Source organism: Balaenoptera musculus, chromosome 20, assembly GCF_009873245.2.
Source record: "Balaenoptera musculus isolate JJ_BM4_2016_0621 chromosome 20, mBalMus1.pri.v3, whole genome shotgun sequence".
In the NCBI taxonomy this organism is placed as follows: Eukaryota; Metazoa; Chordata; class Mammalia; order Artiodactyla; family Balaenopteridae; genus Balaenoptera; species Balaenoptera musculus.
The window spans coordinates 54,155,511-54,181,114 of NC_045804.1; the positions used below are offsets into that span (position 1 = coordinate 54,155,511).

Genomic DNA, 25,604 nt, shown 5'->3' on the forward strand with positions numbered 1-25,604 from the left:
TATAACAAAACCCCGGCACTTAATCATTTATGTGCGTGCTGTCCTCTTCAAAGGAGTCATCTTGGGAAATGCTGCCATTGCCCAAAATGTTTTTCTAACTTTTTTTCAGAGTCTGTAGCTATTCTTTTAATCATCTTTAGGGCCATGTCTAAATCAAGAGTCATCAAGCTTTTTCTGCACAGGGTCACATAGCAAATATCTAGGCTTTGAGGGCCACACTCTGTCACAACTATTCAACTCTGCCAAAGTCACACACCATAGGTAAGCAAATGGAAATGGCTGAGTTCCAATAAAACTTTATTTACAAACACAGATGGTGGGCCAGATTGTCCCTGCAGGCCACAGTTTTCTGATCCCTGATCTAAATAATAAAGGTGTGATTTGATTTTTTATATATTAACTCCATTTGTCATTCTGAACCCAGTCTGGCAAATGAGAAGGAGAATAATATGTTGGGAAAGAAACAAGGGGGAACTCCATTCACAACAGCAACCAAAAATCACAAAGTTATAAAATGCCTAAGAATAATTATAATAAGTGCAGAGCATATGTGTGGAAAACCATCAGCTTTTTTAGGCTACATAAGATAAGATATGAATGAATAGACGCAATCTAGAGTAGCACTGTCCAAAAGAAATATAATGCACGTCACATGTGTCATTTAAATTTTTCTAGTAGCCACATTAAAAATGCAAAATGAAAAAAATGTAAAATGAAATTGATGAAAGTAATGTTAATAATATATTTTCCTTAACCCAATACAACCAAAGTATTATCATTTTAATATGTAATTGTCACAAAAGTTACAAGTGAGATATTTTATATTTTTGTAAAAGTCTAAATTCTGGTGTGTATTTTTTGCACTTATAACACATATCAATTCAGATGCTAAATCTTCATCAGAAATACTTGATTTGAATTTAGATTTTATAAAATTTAGAGTTAAACCATTTGCTTCATATACCCAAGTTGTTTCAGACATACTTCAAAGTTCTCCAATTACTAAAGCAAGTTCCAGTTTCTAAACTTAAATTTAAAAATAATTAAAATTAACAAAAAAAGAATAAATGTGTTAAAATTTGTAAAAAAATAAACAAATAACTAAATAAATAATATGAAGGAAAAAATCAACTATACCAAAAAAAGAATAAATGTGTTAAATTTTTTTAAAAACATAAATAAATAAAATGCAAATAAAAATCCTGTTCTTCAGTCATACTGGCCCCATTTCATTTGCTCAATACTCACATGTGGCCAATGGCTACCTGCTGGGAAGTATGGCCCCAGAGCTTGAGAATAATGACTCAGAGTCTAATGCCCGTATGGAAAATAAATTCTGGGAAGCAGTTCTAAATGAGCCCATTTGCAGAACTGGAGCAATGATGGAGATGGACCAGTTAACCCAGGCTCTGGAGTCAGACATTCCTGGGTTCAGGTTCAAGTTTGAGTGTGTGTGGCCTCTGACAGGTTATCTCTGTTTCCTTATCTGTTATGCCAGACACATAAATGTTCAGTAAATGGAAACCGATTATGGTTGTGGTTATGGCTGTTGTATTTGTTTCCTAGAATGGCCATAACAAAGTGCCACAGGCTGGGTGGCTTAAAAACACAGCATCATTCTGCCAGAGTTCTGGAGGCTAGAAGTCTGAAATTAAGGTGTTGGCAGGTTATGCTCCCTCCAGAGCCTCAGAGGACCCTTTCTTGCCTCTTCCAGCTTCTGGCAGCCCCAGGCACTCCTGGTTTGTGGCAGGACCACTCAGATCTCTGCCTCCGTCTCCACAGTCCCTACATGGCCATCTTCCCTCTGTGTCTTTGCGTCTCTTCTCTTCTTATAAGAGCATCAGTCACAATGGATCAGAGCCCACCCTCCTGACCTCATCTTAACTGGATCACACCTGCAAAGAGCCTATTTATTCCCAAATAAGGTCACATTCAGAAATCTGGGAGGCTAGTTCTTCAACATATCTTTCTGGGGCATACAATTCACTTATCACAGTTATGATTATTAATTACTCACCTATAAGGTGTATATATGCTGTGGTTGACATGGGCTGTGCCTGATAGAATTTGTCCATCGAAGGAAAACCTTTGAGGAATTGTGAGTTGCCAAGTTGGGCTCAGTCCAGTTGCCTTTCTCTCTGTTACCCCACAAAGCCATCTGCAGCGAAAGTCATAAAGAATAAGTGATTCAAAAGCACTCTTCACTGCTTTCATTTTCCGTAGCTCAACTCCAAAAGCGACTTGGTGCAATTTGGTTCCATTCCTCTTTGGTTTTCTTTGCTTTGCTTTGCTTTACTTCACTTTGCTTTTTGGTTTTGTTTTGCTGTCTAAGCTCATCTGGCTGTTCAAAGGCTTCTGCAAATGAGTGAAGCTTTATCTTTCTCTCTGAGTTTTGTTACCAGAGCAGCCATATCCAGCCCCATCCATCTCCAGCCCAGTGCAGGATGTGGGCAGGTGAAACACAATGCAGCGTGCACCCTCTGACGAACGCTCTTTTTAAGTGTTAAGTTGGCTTTTAGCCTAAAGAAACAAAGGAAGTATAATTGAACAGGACATGATAAAACAAATGTTTTTTTAATTTTTATTTATTTGTTTATTTATTTATGGCTTGTGTTGGGTCTTCGTTTCTGTGCGAGGGCTTTCTCTAGTTGCGGCAAGTGGGGGCCACTCTTCATCGCAGTGCGCGGGCCTCTCACTATCGTGGCCTCTCTTGTTGGGAGCACAGGCTCCAGACACGCAGGCTCAGTAATTGTGGCTCACAGGCCTAGTTGCTCCGCGGCATGTGGGATCTTCCCAGACCAGGGCTCGAACCTGTGTCCCCTGCATTGGCAGGCAGACTCTCAACCACTGCGCCACCAGGGAAGCCCAAACAAATTTTTTAAAACACCCTGTCTGATGAGGAAGATTGATTGCCCTGTTTCCCCAGAAGATCTAATAAGCAGGTGATGAATGAAATCTTTGTGATCAAATCCTGCTTTTATTAGTACCCTCTGTAAGGATTTTTAAAGTCTCATCAAATGTTAAACTTTTAGGTAATGGGCATGTTCTCTTTTTTTTTTTTTTTTACTTAAAAAATTTTTATTGGAGTATAGTTGATTTACAATATTATGTTAGTTTCTGCTGCATAGCAAAATGAATCAGTTGTACATATACATATATCCACTCATTTTTAGATTCTTTTTCCATATAGGTCATTACAGAGTATTGAGAAGAGTTCCCTGTGCTATACAGTAGGTCCTTATTAGTTATCTATTTTATATACAGTAGTGTGTATATGTCAATCCCAATCTCCCTATTTATCCCTCCCCCCCATTCCCCCTGGTAACCATAAGTTTGTTTTCTATATCTGTGACTCTATTTCTGTTTTGTAAATAAGTTCAGAGTACCAAGGGATCTTAGAAGCAAGACATACAATGCCATTACCTTGCTGATCGCTTTTGGTCAGTCAGCATGTTCTCTTCTTCATTAAAGAATCTCATCTGCGGTACCGGGCATTGTTAGCCTTTGAAAAGGCCCCTCGCTACCTCTCCAAATGCCAATTTAACACAGTTGCACTTTGCTACCCAGTCCAGTGTAATTAGGTTAATTAGTCATTTCCATTTAGCTTATTAGAAGGTTAGAAACCCCTTTTCCTCATTTGGAAGATTAAACATTGCAACTGTGTTCAACCCAGAGCTTCAAGAAAGCGTGTTTCAGACCCAGCCACGGCAGCTGGGAGCCCTGATCACCGTGTAATTTCCCCAGTTTTGTGGTGACACCAGGGGAGGGTAATGGGACTGCAGGAGGGTTAATGGTGATGCAAGCTGGGAAGAGGGGTGAAGTGGCAGCCTGAAAGAAGAGGAAAGTTTGGTCCTCGGCACAGGGAGAAATAATTACCTCAGCTGCAGCTTTTCTCAGCCTGTCAAGGGCCCTCCTACTGGCCACCCAGATGTCAAACTTTATTAATGGAACACTTCCTAAGCACCAGGCAGCCTGCTAGGCCTGAGGCGTACAGAGATGGCTCAGAAAGCTCTTGCCCGCAGGGAACTCACAATCTTGTGGGAGTCCCAGACAAGGAAACCAGCAATTGCAATTCAATAACTGTAGGAGCCCCCGAAAAGCACAAAGAGGGGCTTTATAGTCTTCAAAGCACTTGTATCCACATTAGAGTATGAGCTATGCAGACAACGGTTACTTGGCCTCATTTTCCAAATGAAAAAGTCAAAGCCCACAAAGGTTTAAAAACGGGCTCCACGTCATAAGAGGCTCATAAGAGGTGACATCGAGAGCAGAGCTCTCGTCTCCTGGTGCCTCCTCCGCCATCCCCCGTGCCACTCCACGCCACTTCTCAGCACAATGACAGGTGCGTTCCCTTCTCTGCATGCTAAGGGTGAAGTCAGGAAGCCACAGAGCCCATGTGAAAGGGCACTTAAGGACTGGACATGTGTTCCTCCACACGGGAGAAGAGGCTGGGCGAGCCCAGGTCAAGTGCACGTGTCCTTCTCCAGCCTGACCTCCCCCTTGTCACCTGTAGACCCGTCCTCCACAGTCACACTGCCTTCTACCATGCCCCACATCCTCCCCACTCCAGACTTGGACTCTGTGGATCCTTCCCCATGAAATGCCCTGCCCTTCTCTCTACCTCTCTCTCTGCCCAGCAGAATTCTACATCCCTACTAAGGCCTCCCTCACCTCTTTCTCTTAGGATTGTAAGCTCCCCGAAGGCAAGTGTATTTTTTTGGTTCGCATTTGTATTCCCAAGTACCTGGCATGTAGCAGACATCCAATAAATATCGAATGAATGATTTCACATAGCAAGAATGGAGGGTTCCTTAAAATTCACGGCACTGCAGTAGGTGCTTTGGAGACAGTCTAGCTTTTAATCTCATTAGAGAGATCGAACACACAAGTGGAGTTGAGTGACCACAGAAAGGCTGCAGGTAAGCGACTGCCTAAGTGAGTAACGTTTACGTGGGCACTCTGAAGAAACAGGATGGACCCCACCCAAAATGCGGTTCCCATGTCCAGACTGATGACGCCTTGCGCATAACTAGAAGGCAGGAAAGAGTTTATTACTCACATAATGAGACTTTCTGGGCAGGGCAGGGGAGCTCCCAGGCAGTCTGAAATTGGCTTGAGAGAGCCCGGAAAGGAGGTGTCTTGGGGGTGTTCTGGTCGTTGGGGAGTGGGGCGGGGCTTGCATGATACAACTTCCCTTCGGCACCAAAGGAGGGAGCACCCAGGCTTACCTGTCGGCTTGCCCTGGAGTGGAGCCGAAGAGGAAGAGGGAGGGGTAAGGCTTTACAGCGACCAGCAGTCACACATCCTTTATTAAAGATATCAGTTCTGTGAGTAGTTCCAGGTGGTCCACAAAAGAAGGGTAGGAGGGCTGTGCATTCCAGGTTAGAGAGGAGGACGTGACTGATTTTGGACTGGACTTTCACAACTTGTAGAACCTTGACAAACAATCATGACCAGTGCAGGAAAGGAAAGGAGTGGAATTTGGTGGAGAAGAGAACAGGACCACTCCCGTGATGAAACTAGTGTGAACAAGGCACCAAGTTGGGAGACCATCTGGCACGTTTCCAGGGCTGAGGGCAGATGTGTGTGGACAGAGGAGGGCAGAAATGGGCCACCTGGTTAGCTGGATGGACTTGGGGGAAGCCCTAAATGAAGAGATTTGATGCACATGTTATGCCTTGGGATTTAATGCTTAGGGAAGCAGGTGACACAGAAATTTTAGAGTTGGCATTAACATAAAGTCAGTGATTCTAGAGACATTTTGAGAGAGGAATTGACAGACGTTGCTGGCAGAGTGAGTATGGGAATGAAAGAGAAGAGTCACTGGCTTCAGGTGTCCGGGCTCCGTGACCAGAAAAATCACAGCATCCCTTCTTGTCCCTCTTCCCACGCAGTACCCTCAAGGGAGGTGCTGCTCAGTCTCCACAGCTAATCATTTCCCAAACCTTGCATATTATTGGAACAGTTTGCGGATGGTAAGCTGATCAAAAGCCTTCCTCTACCTTGAGTTTACCGGGGCGGGGGGAAGAGTCAAGACTCCAGAAAAGAGTATAAATGAGACAGAATTATGTCTATAATACCACCTTGCCCCCCCCCCCAACCCCCAGCACAATGCAGATGACAGCTTTCTGGACAAACTGCATTTCAGAGCAAGATTCCCTGAAATTTTTCAGGCACTTTCATCAATGGAAGAATTCTATAATCTGGATCGGGACATTGAGGGATCCGCCAAGGGCTGGAAAAAGTTTGTCGAATCAGAATGTCCTGAGAAGGAGAAGTTCCCCCACGAGTGGAAGCACAAGACAGGCCTGCAGCGCCTCTGCATGATGAGAGCCATGCGGCCCGACCGGATGACCTATGCCATGAGGTAGGGGCAGGGTGGTGGCGAAGCCAGGGTGGGTGTGGCCAGACCAGCAGGGCTGAGCACACAGGCCACAAGTTTATCGTGATGGGAGCCTTTGTACCAACAACCAAACTCCCATGAGGCCCGTTGCTCTGTGTTTGCCATGTACTATCTTAATATCTAAGTGGGCCATTTGGGAAGAGGTGCTCACCAGTATCAGCACTGGGAAGGATGCGGATCACATCTAATGTGGCAGAGATGTGAGATCCAGAGGACAGACGGAAAGATCATCCTTGGCAGGAAGAACACCCCTTTCGTTACAAGAGACAGAGAGAGTTGGGTGTGACTGTAGCAAAGGTGGTAAAAGCACGGCAGGAAATGGAGCAAGGTTTTGTCTCATGACTTCCACTCCCTCTGAGGAGTAGGAAGCAAGATCCTCGCTGCGTTTGTGGGAAAGGGGAGGTGGCAGGGTTGGAGATTTGAGGAATGTGCAAAAGATCTGAAATAGGATCTGTGAAAAAATGGGAGACAGCTGACCAGGGAAACTCAAAGAATTCCAAGCGGCATTGAGGGCCCACCTAGTGAGATCCTGCATTTGTAAGGGCTCCAACCTTCACCACTGGATGATTTTCTACAGCTGCATCCAACAGCCCTAGGGTAGATTCAGAGCATGGATCCCTGGTGGAATAAGAGTTAGGGAAGGGAGGTGTGTGGTACTGGCAAGAGAATGATTAGAAGTCACAGGCCATGCAGTCTACAGAGACGGCGAATTAGCAGCTGCCTGGGGTTGGAGGGTAGGAATAGGAATTCTCTAAATAGGCAGGAGAATCTTATTGCAGGCTTAAAATGTTCTGAAACTGGATTATGATGAAGATTACAATTCCGTGAATTTATTAAACATTATTGAGTAGTATACTAAAAATTGGTGAATTTTATGGTATGTCGATTGTACCTCAAGAAAGTTGTTTTTAAAAAAAAAAAAGAAGTTACAGGCCATGGAGCCTACACTGAATTGAACAAGACTTGTAGTGACAAGAATAAGGGGATGATTAAAAAAAGAAAGAAGAAAAAAAAAACACCAGGGAGGCCAAGATACTGAAAATCCTGCATTTGTGGCACCAATACAGGTAAAGAATAAGTTAACTAAGGATAAATTACTAAAAGAACTATAAGGATGGAAAGCTTTGGTCAGAGAGTGAGATGTTTCCATGTATGGTTTCAGACATAGAAAAAGTTCCCAAGTAACCACAAGGGTGAGGATGTGGCCTTGGAATGAGGGGGCTGACATGGGGAAGAACTGAAGATTGTTAAGAACCTGGAGGACTGTCCACATGGATGCACATTAGCATCGCTCAGGCTGGTGGAGAGACGGTCCATGAGCCAGAGTCCAAGTGATGCGCGAATGAGTAAAGGGACCAAAGGGGCAGTGGACGACATGGATGTGCAGGGGTCGTGGCGGCACGGTCAGGGCAAACGAGCCTCGGTGGAGCCACACGAGTGGGAGAGAAAGGGTTTAGAAGTAATGGTCATCCGTGAGCAGGACCGTGATCCCAGCTCCCAGGCCTGAGAATGAGCCCAGCTGAGAAGGGTACAGGGAAAAGAGTGTCCTTGCGGGAGCTTTTGAGGCCAAGAGTTAGGCCGGATTGTCAGAAAGTGGATGCAACTGCAAGGTTTTGTTTAGCCCCAAATGGGACATAGGAAAAGGAACACTGATAAGTGGAGTGAGGTGAAAGGAAACACAGAGAATGATAGAACGTGAGGGACTTGAAGCCTGGAAGGCCTTAAATCATGGATAGGGATGGAGGATCCCAGGGATATGATGCATGGAGGGTTTAGCTGTCTGCAAGCTTTCAGACGGCATTGCTCCTGGCAGTCTTCTGCTGGGCGGTGGTGGTGTAACAGGACACCCCAGCTCCACAGAGGAGTCAGCGGTGGCCTGGCCGGATGGGCCAGAAGGAGCCCTGATCTAGGTGAGCAGGTGCACACCAGCAGCACAGGTTGTAAGTGTCGACTTAATCAGTAAGCAGTGCTTGGCGTTGGTCCTAGCTCCGTAACTGCCAAGCCGTGATCTTGAGCACATCCTTCCATTTCTATAGACCTCTGTTGCTCAAATGTTATTATTCTGTGACTGATATACACACTTGGACCTTCTGCTTTTCCTGGCAGAGATTTTATTGAGGAGAAGTTAGGAAGCAAATACGTGGTGGGAAGAGCACTGGACTTTGCAGCCTCTTTTGAAGAATTGGGACCAGCCACTCCCATGTTTTTTATCCTGTCTCCAGGGGTGGACCCACTGAAGGATGTGGAAAATCAAGGTAAGAAAACCTCATTATGGAGCCAAGGCTGCACCAGCCCCATGCACTGTCACTCTGCGTCTGTCAGCTTCTCTTTTCCTGATTCAAGGTTCATTTTGCAATGCTTGATATTTGCTAACCATACAGAAATCAGGGTAATTGCTGAACCAACCCCAGGGGGTCATGAACAGAGGGAGGACTGCTCTGGGATGTAAGGTAGCAGGTTCATGAGGAGACCTTGTCCCACCACCCACCCACCCATTCCCCTTCCTGTGGCTGGAGGAGTTATTCTGAAAAACAAGTCCAGTCCTTTTACAGGCTCCTGGTGCCCTCAGGGTGAAGTCCAAACACCTTAACATGGCTTACAGGGAGCTTCGTCCTCCAGCCCCTCCCTATCTCTCCAGCCTGTTTTCCATTATTAGTTTCCTATTGCTGCTGTAACAAATTATTACAAACTTAGAGGCTTAAAATAACACTACCTATTATTTTACAGTTCTGGAGGTCAGAAATCATACATGGGGCTTACTGTCTCCCCCTTTCCCTCATAAGGAGCCCTGTGACTATATCAGGCCCACTCAGATAACCCAGGGTAGTCTCCCCATCTGGAGGTCTTTAACCACATCTGCAGAGTCTCTTTTGCCTGTAAAGTCACATATATTCACAGATTCCGGGATTTAGAACATGGGCATCTTTGGGCACTCCTTATTCTGCCTACATTTCCCTACTCCCCTCTTTTTCACTCTACATGGAAGCCATTCCATTCTTCCAAACATTCTGTTCCCCCTCTGGCATCCCCTTCACCAGGCTACCTTCTACTCATCCTTCAGATACCAGTTTCAATGTCACCACCTCCAGGAAGCCCTACTTGATTTCCAAGGTGCTGGGTACACCTCCCCATGTACTCTCAGAGCACCCTTCTGTCTATATATCACATTGTAATCGTCTAGTGACTACTACGGTGTCTTCATGTGAGAGTGAGAGCTCTGGGAATAGATGTCCTTTTCAAGGTAGGATTTAAGTTCCTATCTCTGTATTTTCACGTGCTAGGCACTCAGTAAATAAATACATTAAATAGGACTTCCCTGGTGGCGCAGTGGTTAAGAATCTGCCTGCCAATGCAGGGGACACGGGTTCCATCCCTGGTCCGGGAAGATCCCACATGCCACGGAGCAACTAAGCCCGTGTGCCACAACTACTGAGCCTGCACTCTAGAGCCCATGAGCCACAACTACTGAGCCCACGTGCCACAACTACTGAAGCCTGCACGCCTAGAGCCTGTGCTCCACAACAAGAGAAGCCACCACAATGAGAAGCCTATGCACCGCAACGAAGAGTAGCCCCCGCTCATGCAACTAGAGAAAGCCCACTCACAGCAACAAAGACCCAACGCAGGCAAAAATAAATAAATAAAAGAAAATAAATACATTTTAGAAATATATGTTAAATAAAGGGATGAGCAAATGAATGACTAATCAAAACTATAAAACTAGCAAAACTAGGGAGTTCCCTGGCGGTCCAGTGGTTAGGACTCTGCGCTTTCACTGCCGTGGCCCCGGGTTCAAGCCCTGGTCAGGGAACTAAGATCCTTCAAGCCTCGTGGCGTGGCCAAGGGGAAAAAAAAGCTAGCAAAACTACACATGTTGCAAAGTTAAATAAAGACTCAGCAGGTTTTTACAGAGCCAGGTCTTTATGGATGAGAATCCAGACCAGGTAATACACCTCCACGAACAGTCTATTATTCCGCGTGTAATGAAAGGAATCTACACCTGGTGTAGATTTAGAGCCTGGTGTTTGGCTCTAAAGAAGAGATGAGTTCTGTATAAGGGAGAGAATTATCTTATTCACTAATTTAATGTATATTTTTGTAATCTCCTAAAAAGTTCAAGTAACATATTTTTTAAATACCTATAATAAAGAATTTAAAATGAAAAGCAATAGCTCTCAGCTCCAGCCCTTCCCACACCCAGTCCCCCTTCCCAGACACTGGGGTTTTGCCTATTTCTGAATTTATTCCTTCTGACAATTGCTTCTCTATTTCCTACTAATAATTTATATCGCTATTTCTGAATTTATCAAGTTTCAGTATCTATTTATTCCCTGGTATGAAAAATAAGAATTTAGCTCCCATTACTGCCAACCAATTGGCTTCATCCTAGATTTGGTAGCATAAGTCATCAGGAAAAAAAATCACGGGAAGTAAAATTTCTGAATCCTTGGGTGTCTAAAAAGACTTCAGTTTTGCCCACATACTCTTTTGATAGGTCTGCTAGGTCCAAAATGATTTTTATTCAGAATGTGTCCACACTGCTCAGTCGTCTCCTAGAATTCAGTTTTATTCATATGAGGCCATATGCTAGTAGGGTGCTATTCTTCCCTTGTTTCTTTGTTGGTGACCTATTTTTATTCCCTGGAAACTTTAGGATCATCTTTCTACCTTGTGTTCTGACATTTCATGAGCTGAGTTAGGTGTGGGTCTTTTTCATTCACCTGCTCAGCACTCAGCCTGCCTTTTCAAGTGGGAGAGTCACACCTCTCTTTATCTCTGGAAATTTTATTCTATCATTTTTGGTAAATATCACCACCATTCAGCAAGTTGCTCATGCCGGAAACCTGGGAATCAGTCACCCTAGACCCCTCCTCCACTACCTACCACATCTAGTCCTATTGATTCTACCTTCTAAATGTGTTTCAAATGAGTCTAATTGTTTCACTGTGTCTCCCTCCTCTGAGTCACCACAGTCTCTCACTGGACTATCACAATAGCCTCCTAACTTATCCCGGTTCTCCTCCCCCACCTGCAATTTTTGCTGCTCTTACAGCCAGACTCATCTTGCTGAATCTCAGCTCTGACTGTTATCACTCTCCCACTTAAATCGCTCTAGTGGTTCCCCACTGTTCTCAAGGTAATGTCCAGTACTATAGACATGGTCTCTGTGACCTGCATGGCCTGGCCTTTCTGTCCAGCCTTGGATCTTACCTTCCCTCAAACTCACACTTCTCTGGCCACATGGCTCTTTTAGGTCCTCCATCATGAGCCCTCCTGGCCCAGGGCATCTTCTCAAGCAATTCCTTTTATCTGAAATACTTCTCCCCCGCTCTTCAGTCCAATGCCTGCCAATCCTGCAGGGATCAGCTTCTCCTGACCTCTGCACAAGACCATTTGGTTCCCCCTTATACATATATTTGCTTCAGAGCATTTAATACAATTCCAATTAGACCCTTCTTTTACAATTTTAACTCACGTTTGCCTACCTGCCTGTCACTAAGACCCTGGAGGTCAAGGACTGTGTCACCTTGCTCATCATTTTCTTACCAGTGCCTAAAAGCGTAACCAGTACAGAGAGGTACTCTGTAAATATCGGTTGAATGAATTAACAAACGGATGAATGAATGAGCATAAGAACTGTTGTTATTGCCACGTTATTCCTGACTTTCACTTTTTCATAGATTCTGTATTCCTTCTGTCCCATGGAGGTTTTATTCCTTTCATACTGACAAATCTGGTCTCCTCATTTTTATTCAATATTTTCCTTTTCGGAAGCTTTCATATACCCTGTTTATGAGCAATTTCCTACGATTCTTTGCCAATTGACCCCCAACTATTATTCCATCATGTAGTTTGAAGCTTTCTGTCATTTCAGACAAGCTGACCTGTCCCTGAACCGTATTGGTTATTTGTCTCTGAATACATCATCTCAGCCCTGCCCTTGGCTTCATCTTAACGCATATTTCCCTACCAGAGGCAATATTGCTGTTCATCAGCTAGAGATTACCTGGGCACCTGAGCCTCTTTCTCTCCCTCTTCCTCCCCCTCTGCGTTCTGGATGGTTTGATTCGTTTTCTCACGCACCCATTTAGAACATATACTCTGGTGACGTCATGTGCTCCACATCTTGGATCTGATCATTCTGCCTGATGGACTCCTATTCTCAGGTTTGGAATCCACGTAACTGACTCACTTTCCCCTATGTCCCCTAGGCCCCCGCTTATTCAGGAAACTTACTGTCTCTGTGCTTGGGCAGAGTCTGTGCATCAGACCGTTCACTGTTTTACTCCATGTAGACGCAGACAAAGCTTGGCATCCTTTCCCACCTTTGAGTATGGGATCTATGCTCTTAACGCCTTCATTTCTCTATCCCCTTGTTTCTTCATGGCAGTTCTTAATATTGGGCAGGGCTTTGAACCCCTGAGAGTCACATGAAAGATTTTGTTCCCCCATCCTCACTCCAGCCCTTCTCCCGAAATGCGTGAACCCACAGACAGACAAAATTCTATATATGATTCTGGGAGTTCTCTAAGCTTCCGAAGCTCATCCATTGACACTTGGTTAAGAATCTGTGCTTTTCTAAGAATCTGAAAAAGAATAGGTATATGTATGTATATGTATAACTGAATCACTTTGCAATACACCTGAAACTAACACCACATTGTAAATCAACTATACTCCAATATAAAATAAATTTTTTTAAATTAAAAAAAATGTTTTTAAAGAATCTATGCTTTTCTGGCAGTTTTGTGCCTCTTAGTCTCCTCCAAGATTTTCCTTCCTCAACAGTTTTGAAGGAGGAGGAGGACAGAATTCCATCCACTTTCCTTGGCCTCTGTTTTAACATGAACCCACTTCCACCCACCCACACAGCATTCCATCTTGCCTTTGCAGATTAATCCTTTACCTTCTCTCTCTTCTCATCACTTCTTCCTGAATGAGCCACACTTTCTTATTTGTACGATTATTTTTGCTTTTGCTTCATCTAAAAGCAATCACCCATCATTTCCAATCACCCCCTAATACCTTCCTCCCAGGGTTACTGTGAAGATAAAAATGAAATCTCAGATGTGAAAAGGCTTTGAAACATTAAAAGTACAGTAGCATCGTACGGCATTAAAATGACAACGATGATGCGTCTATTCTTTGAGGCAGCTCGGTTTGCTCCTTCCTTTACATCCTTTTGTCACATCCTTTCAAAGCACACCATCGTCCTCGGCCCTCCCAACAGAGGACCTCCCCTTTCCACCCTTACAAGGCACCTTCTCTGGTCCTTCTTTGACTTGACTCTTGCATGATCTTGCTTGGTCTCCATCCTCCTTTGTCCAATTACCTGGCTTTGACAAAATGTTTCCGTTTATCTACCACTTTGGCCTTCCACCGCCTCCTCTTCCTCTTTCCAATGTGCTGGTCAGAAGGAGGAGCTCCTTTAGATTTTTGTCAGCCTGCTACCAGGTGTGTTCAAAGAAACCGTTTTCAACTCGGTGTCTTTGCAGCTAGATTATCAACACTTTGCTTAGAGCCTCTTTTTCATTGTTCCTGACTCCATTCTCTTTTCCTTAAGCATCAGTTGAAGTTGGCTAGGATGCAGCAAGTACAGTCTTTACAGAGCAGCTTCCAGACTGGCAGAGTGTAGGTTCTGTGTGGAGGGACACTCATCTGTCTGTTCGTGTGCTGGGGGCGGGGGGCACCTCTTCCACTAAGAGGGGGCTGTGCAGGGATGGGGACGGGACAGGGATGTGTGCAGAGGCAGATTCAGTGGCAGTAAATGGAAGGTGCTCTACCAGATGGCAGATGTCTTGTCGGGCAGAGGGAGCAGTAGAGAGTGAAGCAAAGTGCTGAGCATAAGAAGCGGGGCAGCCATTAGGAAGTTTAAAGGAAGAGGGGAATGGACAACACAGCCGACTTCTGGACGTGAAAGATTACCAGGCAGTCTCGCGAGACTGAGAATCATCAGCTTGTGGTGGCACCAATTCACTCAGTGTGTTATTTTTTCTCTTGTATTAACGCTTAGATTTGTCCAGGGTTGTGGTTTTACAAAAGTTGGGGGATGCAGACGTAGAATGGGCAATGGAGGGAAGAATTTTATAAGATCATGGCTCAAATGAAGGTTTATTGGGTCCATCTTAAAATAAGAGGGAGGTAAAGATGAGGGTTAGAAAAAACAGAGGAGCCAACGGACTGGACGTTTTGCTGACATCATAGAATAATATGCGAGGGGGAGTACGAGAGTGAGCCATCTGGACAATAGGAAGTTAGAGTTGTGAGTAAATACGAAAGAATGATGGGTCAGATGTGGGAGAGTTTGCAGGGATAAGCAAGGCCTCGGTGCAGCCGCTGGGAATGGGAAACAGAAATGGAAAGAAGTTCTTTGAAGATGAGGAAGCATGAGGCTGGGTGTTGGCTGAGTCATCCATAGTGGCATTAAAGCTCACCAAGATAATGATGAGACAGAAAATATGGAATATTTTAAACCAAGTTCCAAAACCCCTAATAAAAGTGACTCTCGCTGAGAAGTTGATAGAAGGCAGAAAACATAAAAGTTAGTAGGCAATGTAGCCAATAGCATGTGCTTTAGAAGAGAGCACATGTGTTAGAATACGGTATTTGTTTTTCTCTTTCTGACTTACTTCACTCTGTATGACAGACTCTAGGTCCATCCACCTCACTACAAATAACTCAATTTCGTTTCTTTTTATGGCTGAGTAATATTCCATTGTATATACGTGTCACATCTTCTTTATCGATTCATCCGATGATGGACACTTAGGTTGCTTCCATGTCCTGGCTATTGTAAATAGTGCTGCACTGAACATTGTGGTACATGACTCTTTTTGAATTATGGTTTTCTCAGGGTATATGCCCAGTAGTGGGATTGCTGGGTCGTATGGTAGTTCTATTTTTAGTTTTTTAAGGAACCTCCATACTGTTCTCCATAGTGGCTGTATCAATTTACATTCCCACCAACAGTGCAAGAGGGTTCCCTTTTCTCCACACCCTCTCCAGCATTTATTGTTTGTAGATTTTTTGATGATGGCCATTCTGACCGGTGTGAGATGATATCTCAGCGTATGCTAACACATATATATGGAATCTAAGAAAAAAAAAAAAAAGGTCATGAAGAACCTAGGGGCAAGATGGGAATAAAGACACAGACCTACTAGAGAATGGACTTGAGGATATGGGGAGGGGGAAGGGTAAACTGTGTCAAAGTGAGAGAGTGGCATGGACATATATACACTACCAAACGTAAAATAGATAGCTAGTGGGAAGCAGCCGCATAGCACAGGGAGATCAGCTTGGTGCTTTGTCATCACCTAGAGGGGTGGGATAGGGAGGGTGGGAGGGAGGGAGACGCAAGAGGGAAGAGATATGGGAACATATGCATATGTGTAACTGATTCACTTTGTTATAAAGCAGAAACTAACACACCATTGTAAAGCAATTATACTCCAATAAAGATGTTACAATAAATAAATAAACAAACAAATAAATAAATAAAAATTAAATTAAATTAAAAAAAAAAGAAGAGAGCACATGAAAGGTTTTTCATACAAGAGTGGAGAAGAAATAGCCTGCAAGTAACAAGACGAGGCTAGAAGGATGTTCCCCTTCCTCCCAGCCCCAGGGGTATGTGGAGCTAGGCGGAGGGCCATGGATGCTGTAGTGTCCTCAGAGAGACTGGAGCTCGTGGAGGGACAGCCGCCAAGATGCTCAGGGAGGTTCACAGTGCGGCCCGGCTCCTGGTGACACCACCATGCGGGGCGCTGGAAGGAAGATCCGAAAGGGAAAAAGGAGCTGAAGGCAGGGGGGTGGGGGCGTGGAAGCCATAGCACATGGAATTGGAACTAATCTTCAGCTAAGCCCTCTTTTCCTGTACCCTTTGTTTGTGAACAAAGAAAAGAAGTAGGGTCTTTGTGTGCGGAAATGTCACAGAGGCTATCTAATAATCCCAGCACCTTTATCCTGTTATTTTCCTCTGGAATAAGTTGTTCATATTCTTGGCTCTAAAGCTGACATCAAATGTATTGCCAGCTAGGATTTATAGAGTTTAATAAGGGTACTTCTTGGGTTCATCTCAGTTGAATCTGTAATAACTATTCCTCACTACAAAAAGTCATCATCTTGTTTGGTCTTGTACAGTTAAAGAGCACACTATAGTTTTTTTTTAGTGCTTTAAAGACACATCCAATATTGACAGTGTTCTTTAAATTTTCTTGCACAAGTATCAAACTGCAACTTCAATTTCAGTTCCCCTGAAACTAAATTTGTTAAGTACAAACTTTTATTCTTTTTCTCTTTTAAATTTCTCCTTTTTTCTCTTGTGCACCTCACCTTCTTCGAAAAATTGCTCGACGATTCCTTCATGGTATTACACATTTTTTTATCCTTTTGTCTAAAGAATATTATGTAATTTCTCTAAACTTTATTGGGTTGGGTGAATAGCTGGTGTCCAAGCAGAACTGGCTGCCTATGTTAAGGTCACTTCTTTGTGTGACGTCTGTCTTGGGCTTGCAGAGCAACTCTTGAGCATTGCTCCGGTGACCCAGCTGTGACATGTGCGTTTGCGTGGCCCTTCCCTTACTCCATTCCCGACAGTGAGATACAAGCATTCACACCTACACAGCCAAGCCCCTTCTTGGCTGGCCTCTTGCCTCTCTTCACTCTAATTCATGAATTAGACGAGAGTAAAGGTTCTGTGTGGTGGGAATAGCAGGGAAGAGGTTCATATGGCATAAAGTACAGGAAGCCAAACTCCCCGAGTCCTGCCCCTCTTGGCCTCACCTCCCAGTAAGCTTCCAGGGAAAATATATATTATTATTAATATGTTCAGGGGACAAAGCATGTTAGACCTGGCCACGCCCACACGCTTGCTACTCTTTGAGCCTTTCCCTGTCTAGGATGGAGGCCCAATGCCTGGCCTTCAAGTGGAGGCTTCACAGAAGGGCAGCAGCACATGTGCCCGCTTTCGGGGATGCCAACTGAAAAAAAAAGCACTATGTGAGAGGTGTGAGTTAAGTTTTACTGGGGGCAAAATGAGAACTGCAGCCCGGAAGACAGCAACTCGGAGAGCTCTGGGGGGCTGCTCCAGGGAAGTGGGGGGGGGGCTCAGTATGCATGTGGTTTTGGTGAAGGGGGGGCATGCAGTCAGGCACATGTGTTGGCAGAAGAGCGGGCGTCACCATGAAGGGCTGGAGTGCTTTTCTAGATGTGAGGACGCGTAAGAACTGGGCTCGTGAAATCCTCTCCTGAGAATGTCTAACTATCTGAAGGCCTGTTCTGCCAGTTCTTCCCAGAGCACAGAGCAGAGCGCCTCATTCCTGGTCTCCACCCTGAACTCCTTTCATAGGGTGTTGAAGGTCAGCGGCTACAGTAGCTAGTGACTTAATCCTTGTACAGGCAGATGGCAAGTGCCAGTTTTTAGTTGGCAGGGATTAAGTGAGGAGGGAGGGGTGAAGCATTTTGTCTAGACAAGTGCTTCCTTCTCTTTGGGAACAAAAAGCTGGAAGACGCAGCAGCCCCGCCCCGTGAAGGAAGAGGGTCCGTGTGTGAGGTCGGGGTGCACGGCTTCCCGCAGCCTGCGATGGGGGCAGCCACGCGGAGGTGTGCGCTTCCTCGTGGACACTCAACGGCGTTAGCGGCAATAATGACCACTCCCTGCCCCTTTTAGGTAGAAAACTCGGATATACCTTCAACAACCGGAACTTTCACAACGTGTCTTTGGGCCAAGGACAGCAGGTGGTGGCCGAGGCTGTGCTGGACCTGGCTGCCGAGAAAGGCCACTGGGTTGTTTTGCAGGTACGCCCCCTCTGCCCTGCTGGGGTCACTCTTGACCCCGTCCCTGGCTTGACCCCCGCAGGGCCTGGGCCGCCTTTCCTTCCGTGCCCTCGGCCCTGACCTCCCAGTCTTCTCCCTGCAGTCCCGCCCCGTGGGTTCTGCCCCTCACCCCACCCTCAGTACTCTCCCTCGCCCCCCGCTCTCTCTGGTTTCACTGGCACCCCCTCCAGAAGGAGGCGTGTCCTCACAGCGCTGCATGCTCAGGAGGCCGGCGCTCAGCTGGAGGCCGGATCCAGCGGCGGCAGCTGATCTCGTCCCAGGCGTTCCGTGGAGCTCTCCTCTGCTCTGCCTTTCCGCGTGTCATGTGTCACAGGCTCTTCATTACACGCGTGACTAGAACGCCACACGTGTAACCAGGACTGAGCCTCTTCACTGAGAGTTCATGCTGGGCTCGGGAATCTGGAACACCTACTGTCGTAGGAATACCTACAGCACTTCTTGTACATGTTTCACTAAACATGTACAAGAAGTAAAGGCCACCCCTCCCGAATCACGGCCTGTCCTCTTGTTCCCGTTTACGAGCTTGCATGGATCCTGGGGCTGTCGGGCGCAGAGCGAGCGGCTGACTCCTCTCTTCTCCCGCAGCCACCTCTGGGAGGGCACCCGTGGCTACGTGGAAACCACTTACGCTATGGCTGTGTCCTTCACTGCATTTTCTTGGGGAAAGAGACATTCCTTATTTACCTTTGGCACCCAGCACACTACCGTGAACACAGTAGACACTCAACCAAAGCCTGTGGGGTAAAAGAATCAATGAAGAAATCAGGGAAGGAAGGACACATGGAAAAGCCAGTCCCTCCCCTCCCGTTTGGCTTTGATTACCGAGAACTTCCTCTGTCTCCTGATGACTCACTGTACACTTCATGCTGTTGGGTTTTCATCCTTAATTATCCCATTATTTATTTGGAGCCTAGCAGCAGAGGGATCTGCTATTCCCTGGGACACTTTTCCAGAAACAGTGGGAATCTAAGGAGGAAAGAGAATGACAGTGGGGTTCCTGCTTCCTCCCACTGGATCAGCTCGGTGCTGGGAGGGTGTGACCTCCCCAACTGTCTCAGGCTCATTTGCCAAAGAGACCCCTTTCTGGGCACTAGCACCTTCAGGAACCCAGCCCCCCCAGACAGTGAGCAGGGAGCGTTTCCTCCCCCTGGTACCTACCGGCTGCCCTGATGTGGTTTCTGAGAGACCTCCAGGATGAAACTCAGAAGCTGGGATTCCTGAAGCAGTGGCAGAGTTTCTCACTGTGGGCCGGTGGTGCTGCCTGTCTCATCGCGCCCTGGCTCTCCAGGCAGCCAGCAAGCTCTCCGCTCCCACAGAGTGATGACAACTGACTTCTTTCATTTAACGAAGTTTCATTTCAGCAATCGCTACTAACTCTTGCATAGCATTTCACAGTATACAAAGCCCTTTCAAATCCATTACCTTTGGTTATTTGCAGCAACCCTGGGAAATAAGTATGGAAAGTATTATTGTTATTTCTCTTTTCATGGAAGAGAAAGTAGCACTCAGAGACCAGATTGCTGTGGCCCAAGCACTGTGCTCTGTGCCGATCTGTGTATTTAAGGCTCTGCAAGCAGGCTTCCTCAAATATGTATCAAGGAGCTTTTATCTATCTGTCATAATGAAACATATTGCAATGAAGCAAAGTGACTATCCTTGCTAGGGTGAAAAGTGCATGCTGCAAGGTAGTGCTAAGAAATAAATGTCGTTTTACACAGACAGACAGACAGAAAGGGATTTTGTGGGGGGAGGAGAAGGGCTCAAAGACCAGACAGAGGAGCTTGGGCTTGTAGTAGGAGCTTTCCCTGTCTGGGAGCGGCAGTGTCTCAGTGTGTTTTAGGAAGATAAGTTTGGCAACAATTAGCAGAATGGTTTCGAGAGGGGCAGGGGAGGAAGGAAAGCTAGCTAGAAGGAGTTTAAATCAGTGCTTTTCAAGTCTTAACATGCATACAAATCACTGGAGGATCTTATTAAAATGCACTAATTCAGTAGGTCTGAGTCTGCATTTCTAACTGGCTTCCAGGTAAGGCCAACATTGCTGATCCATGGGCCCCACTTTTGATCAAAGGCTCAAAAAAATCCAGGTGTCAGATATGGGGATCTGGATTTGGAATGTAACCACACACTAGACCCTTGAAGTGTGACCCCCAGACCAGCAGCAGCTGCGGCATCACCCAAGAACTTGTTAGAAATGCAAGCCCTCAGGCCCCACCCTGGACCACCTGCATCAACCACTCTGGGATGAGGCCCGAGAATCTTTATTTCAACAAGCCCTCCAGGGGATCCCGATGCCTGGTCAAGTTTGAGATCCTTGTGCTAGGGAGACTTAGGACACCGAGGGAAAGGATTGAATTGCAGGATACAAGGGGTCCCCATTACTGGGAACCCCAAGACTCATGCTGGGATGTGATTTATTTGAAAGTAAGGCCAGGTCCCTCCTCAAGCCGCCTTCCTGATAGTTGTTTAAGCAGATGCCTGTAATCAAGGGGTCCTTCCTTCCCCCCAGAACATCCACCTGGTGGCCAAGTGGCTCCGTACCCTGGAGAAGAAGCTGGAGGAGCACAGTGAGAAGAGCCACCCAGAGTTCAGGGTCTTCATCAGTGCGGAGCCCGCGCCCTCCACTGAGGGCCACGTCATCCCCCAGGGCATCCTGGAGAACTCCGTTAAGATCACCAGCGAGCCTCCCACGGGCATGCACGCCAACCTGCACAAGGCCCTGGACAACTTCACTCAGGTAGGGGGCCCTGGGAGGGAGGGGAGAAGAGTGCCCCGCCTCACAAAGAGCAGATTCCCCGGGTGGGAGAGTAGCACACAGCTGGGGTGGGGTGGGGGACCGACTGGACTGTGGAGCAGTGCCCGGCATGGGCGAAATGTGTCCCCTCTGCAGGTGACCTCCAGCCAGTGCCCGCCGAGTGCAGCTCTCCATTCCCAGATACACCTGGGGGAGCCAAGCTTAGGGTGTTTCTTTGGCAAGAGGTGTAGGGGAGCTTTCTGCACATCTACAGGCTAACTGAATGCTCCAAGATGGAGAAGGACAGAGTGCTGTACATCTAATTGATATGGTGCACTGGTCACACACTTATTAGCTAAACACACCGTCTTCAAGCAGGGGGCTGACGCTCTTGTTCAGATGACGTCTGCATGCATCTCGAGTGTCAAGGGTTCAGATAATCCAGGCAGCAGATGGTGGGGATCTGGACTGGAATGCAACCGCGTGTTAGACTCACAAAGCGTGGCCTCCAGACCAGCGGCAGCAGCATCACCTGGGCACTTGGTAGGGATGCAAATTCTCAGGCTCCACCCTAGACCAAGTGAATCAGACACTCTGGGGTGGGGCCCAGGCCTCTGGGCTCTAACGAGCCCTCCAGGGGATTCTATCCAACAGTCGACTTGGAGAACACTGTACTAGTGAGACTTGGACTATCCAGGCATGGGGTTCAAATGCAGGCTACTACATGACTGGAATCTCTGTTACTGGGAACTCCAAGACTCGTGTAGTGGAGTATTTATTTAAAGCCAAGGCCAGGCCCATGGGTATATAAAGTACCGCTTTATATACCCGTATATAAAGGAGCACTTGCCAAGTCTGCAGCTCAGGCCTCTTGCAGCTTCTCAGGAAGGCATCCTTTCTGGTCGCTTCTTCTTTGGGGAGTTCCACCCTTCTGGGAAAGGGAGTGTGCAAAGGTGTGAACACCAGGAGGATGGGGGCCACAGGGCCCACCTAACGTCCATCTGCCACTCTGGCCTTGGTGGAGTCCAAGGGCAGGGTTCTAGGATGGGTCCTCCCCGACGTCATCCTGTCATAACACCAGCAGGTCTCTAGCTTCACGGAACCCATGCTCAAGCTCACCACAAGCCCCAGATAGGTCATCTAGGTAGGCTGAAACAGGCCGTCCAGCAGGACAGCCATTCTAGCGAGCCCAATGTAAAGCACCAGGGGCAGCAGCCCTTTGGGATTGAAGGTAACATGAGATGAAGACCATGTGTCAGCCGAGTCTCAGGAGATTTCATTGACTGTTTGATACCCTCGTAGCAGCAGAGCAAAGGCCAACTTGCAGCGAAGCTTCCCCGGGATCTGAGAAGCGAAACTTATCCAGCCCCTCCTCTTCCACTGACCTTTCCAACCCAGCTCCAAAACTCCCACATAATCTGGAGTAGAGAACAGGGGAACATTACCAGGAGACCCCGGATATTTTAGCTTGCCATTTTTCCTACAAAATACCTTCCCATTGCAACATGGTGCAGAAGGCAAGGTGCTTTTTTGTCCAGGGGCATTTTCTTTTCTCCTTTTTTATTTTTTCCTAAATACGTCTTGACTTCTAGGTACTCTGTACCAGAGGTCAAAACGTCTCAATTTGCTAGATTTTATATTCCATGTAGGGGAAATAGACATTCTTAACTTTGAAATCTACAGACTTCTTTACAGGAGGTTGTAGCTGGTTCCAGGCAAAGACATTTTTGCCCTGAAAAGGCATTGGGACCATAGCTCAACTGATGGGTGGATAAACAAAAGATGGTGAATCCATACACTGGAATGGTATCTGGCAATAAAAACAAAGCACTGATACATGCTATAACATGGGTAAACCTTGAAAACATTATGCTAAATGAAAGCAGCCAGACACAAAAGTTCTCATATTGTATGACCCTATTTATCTGAAATGTCCAGAATAGGCAGATCTGTAGAGACAGAAAGCAGATTAGGGATTGCCCGGGGCTGGGAACGTGGGGGAGTGGAGAGTGACAATGAATGTGTATGTGGTTTCTTTTCAGGGTGATTAAATAGTCTAAAACTAGACTGTGGTGATGATCACACAACCCTGTGAATATGCTAAAACCATGGAAGTGTATACCTTAACTAGATGAAACGTGTGTCATGTGAATCATGTCTCAATACAATTCAGTGGAAGAATCTTTTCAACTGCTACTCACCAGAAAAAAGGAAAAACAAAAAAAAAAGGCATTGAGTAGCACAACAGTGTGAATGCATGTAATGCCACTGAATTGCAGACTTAAGAAAGGTTAAGATGGTAACTTTTAGGATATGTATATCTTACCATAATTTTTTTTAAAGTTGGGGAAGGAGGAAGACATTAGGGTGCAGTTAGCCTGCTCTCCTGAAGGGTACAGTGGTAAGGAGTCCCCAGCTCTCCTGCCTTGAGGGTCCTGGACAGAGCCAGGGAAGGGAGCAACAGCTGCTTCACATGGTATAGCTTCTAATAATTAATATTATAAAACTATGCCTCGGGGGGATTATTATCATCTACAGCTACACCCGGCTTCATCTTCTCAGCCTCCCCATGGGCCCTCGTCCTTGGGCTTAACCCCCTGCAAGCCTAGTCTAGTCTGACAGTCTTGGTTATCAAGCAACTGGAAAATATATCCCAAGAGAGGCTGGCTTTTCCTGGAACGTCCCTTCCACAACTGTTGGTGTTTGGGCCACTTATAGCCCTCTTTAGTAACTCATTCTGAGGACAAGGGATAGATTTATGAGTGGATGCGTTGTTCACAAGAGTTTTAATTGTTTCCTTCTGCATTTACAAGTGCCCTGGAACAGTGGCCTGGTTTATATGCCCTGTGATTCACTCTGTGCCTTCAGAGCCCTAGTTTAACCATTTACGGGACAAATTGCAGAACTGAGCTCTTTTTATCACTGCTTCGCTGACCCCTGTGCCATTCAGGGGTGATTATTTCTCTCTGACCTTCATGTGAGTATACACTGTCAACCAGCTTCAGCAAGTGTGGCTTCTTGTCTGTCTGCTTAAAGGCATTTTTCAGCAGGACTCGATTTTCCACGTGTCAGAGGTAACACAGGAAACACCCTACATGTCTGCAGAGAGCAGCGCTGCCCAAAAAGCAGCTGTTACGTTCTTGCTTGCACGAGGCAGCGACTTTGTCCTCTGTCCCACCTCTGACCTTTCACATCCGTACCTTCAAGGCAGTATGGTACCCAACCAAGGCACCAGAGTGACCCCCACATATCCAGAAGACAGGGAGACTGTGTCACGGGTTCTCCATGGAAAAAATCAGACCTACCAGAAGCTTAATCTCTCTTGCCTCCTCTGCTTCTCCTCCCCATGTTAAGCAAAGTCTAAGGGCCACTTCTTAGAAGAAATGCCAAGGCTGAACTCAGTTCGGTTTGTGTGAGCTTTCACAGTGCCTCTCGTGGGCTCTACCTGCAACATCTCGCTCCTTCCTGAACAGAGAGGAGCTCACTCAGAGGACATGCTTAATTCCAAAGAATCCAGGGCTCTTGTCCTAAGGGCCCTTCAAAATGCAGGTTTTCCCCTCTCCACCATCATCACCATCCCCCTTAAAGTCTGAGCGCAACTCCACTGGCTTCCTCTGGACTCTCTCTTGCTCACCTTTTCTTCCATCTGTCCCGTCTTTCATCCTCTCTGCGTGAGCCGCGCCGTCTCCGCCGCCTTATGCTTCGCAGTCGGGACCCCTAGGAGGTCTTGCTTTTGCAGCTACATGTCCGATCACCCCTGCTCTGCTTCAGAGGAGACATTCGGATGCGAAGGACAGGGCACGGCACCCCTCAGCCTCTTGTGGCTCAGACTCCCACCCCCGCCCCGCTTCCCGCAGCTCCCCCAGAAGATGAGCCGTGGATTCTTCAGTCACACAGGCAGTAATTACACCTACTAAGATTCCGTGATGGGCAAGAAAAACGTGGCAGGAAGGAGGGAAATGAGAGATGATGCTGTGGGAGTCCCCTCCCACCTCCCAGCGCAGAGTGCCATTAACAGGACAAACACAATGCTCCCCTGGCCGCCACCGCTTCTTCCGTTAGCTGTGCTTGGGAACCTCATTAGCACAGGCATGTGTGGGAACTTGAACTGTAAACCAAACCCCGTTACAAGCTGAATCTAAACCTTAGCTCTGATTCTAAACTAAAACCCGGCCCCTCTGCAAGGTCCCCTCAAACCCGATTCCATGCCTGTCCAGAAAGCAACCCACAGTCCTGCTGGAGCTCAAACCCTCACGGGAACACAGCAGCCGTGCCTTCCTAACCCACAGCATGGCCTGCCCTGCGTCACGGCAGCTCTGTGCTAACACCGAGCAACATTTCCTTTCAGGACACCCTGGAGCTGTGTTCCCGGGAGACAGAGTTTAAGAGCATCCTCTTTGCGCTTTGTTACTTTCACGCCGTGGTGGCAGAAAGAAGAAAGTTTGGGCCCCAGGGGTGGAATCGCTCCTACCCCTTCAGCACTGGGGACCTCACCATCTCTGTGAACGTGCTCTACAACTTCCTGGAGGCCAACGTGAAGGTAACGTTTCCGGCGGCGCGGGGTGGCTCGCGAGGGCACCTCTGAGAAGGATGATGTGGCATCAGCACGGCCAGAAGGGGGTGTGCTCACCG

At 46.7% G+C, this 25,604-nt stretch overlaps 1 protein-coding gene across 1 annotated transcript in view; it reads left to right on the forward strand.

Moving 5' to 3' along the window:
- Positions 1–25,604, forward strand: part of DNAH9 (dynein axonemal heavy chain 9) — a 303,415-nt gene that overhangs the window by 257,933 nt on the left and 19,878 nt on the right. The window contains exons 60-64 of the mRNA XM_036836769.1: positions 6,174–6,367; positions 8,510–8,658; positions 18,075–18,202; positions 20,748–20,975; positions 25,321–25,512. Coding sequence (XP_036692664.1) covers positions 6,174–6,367; positions 8,510–8,658; positions 18,075–18,202; positions 20,748–20,975; positions 25,321–25,512 — 891 coding nt within the window. The remainder of the gene's footprint in view (positions 1–6,173; positions 6,368–8,509; positions 8,659–18,074; positions 18,203–20,747; positions 20,976–25,320; positions 25,513–25,604) is intronic.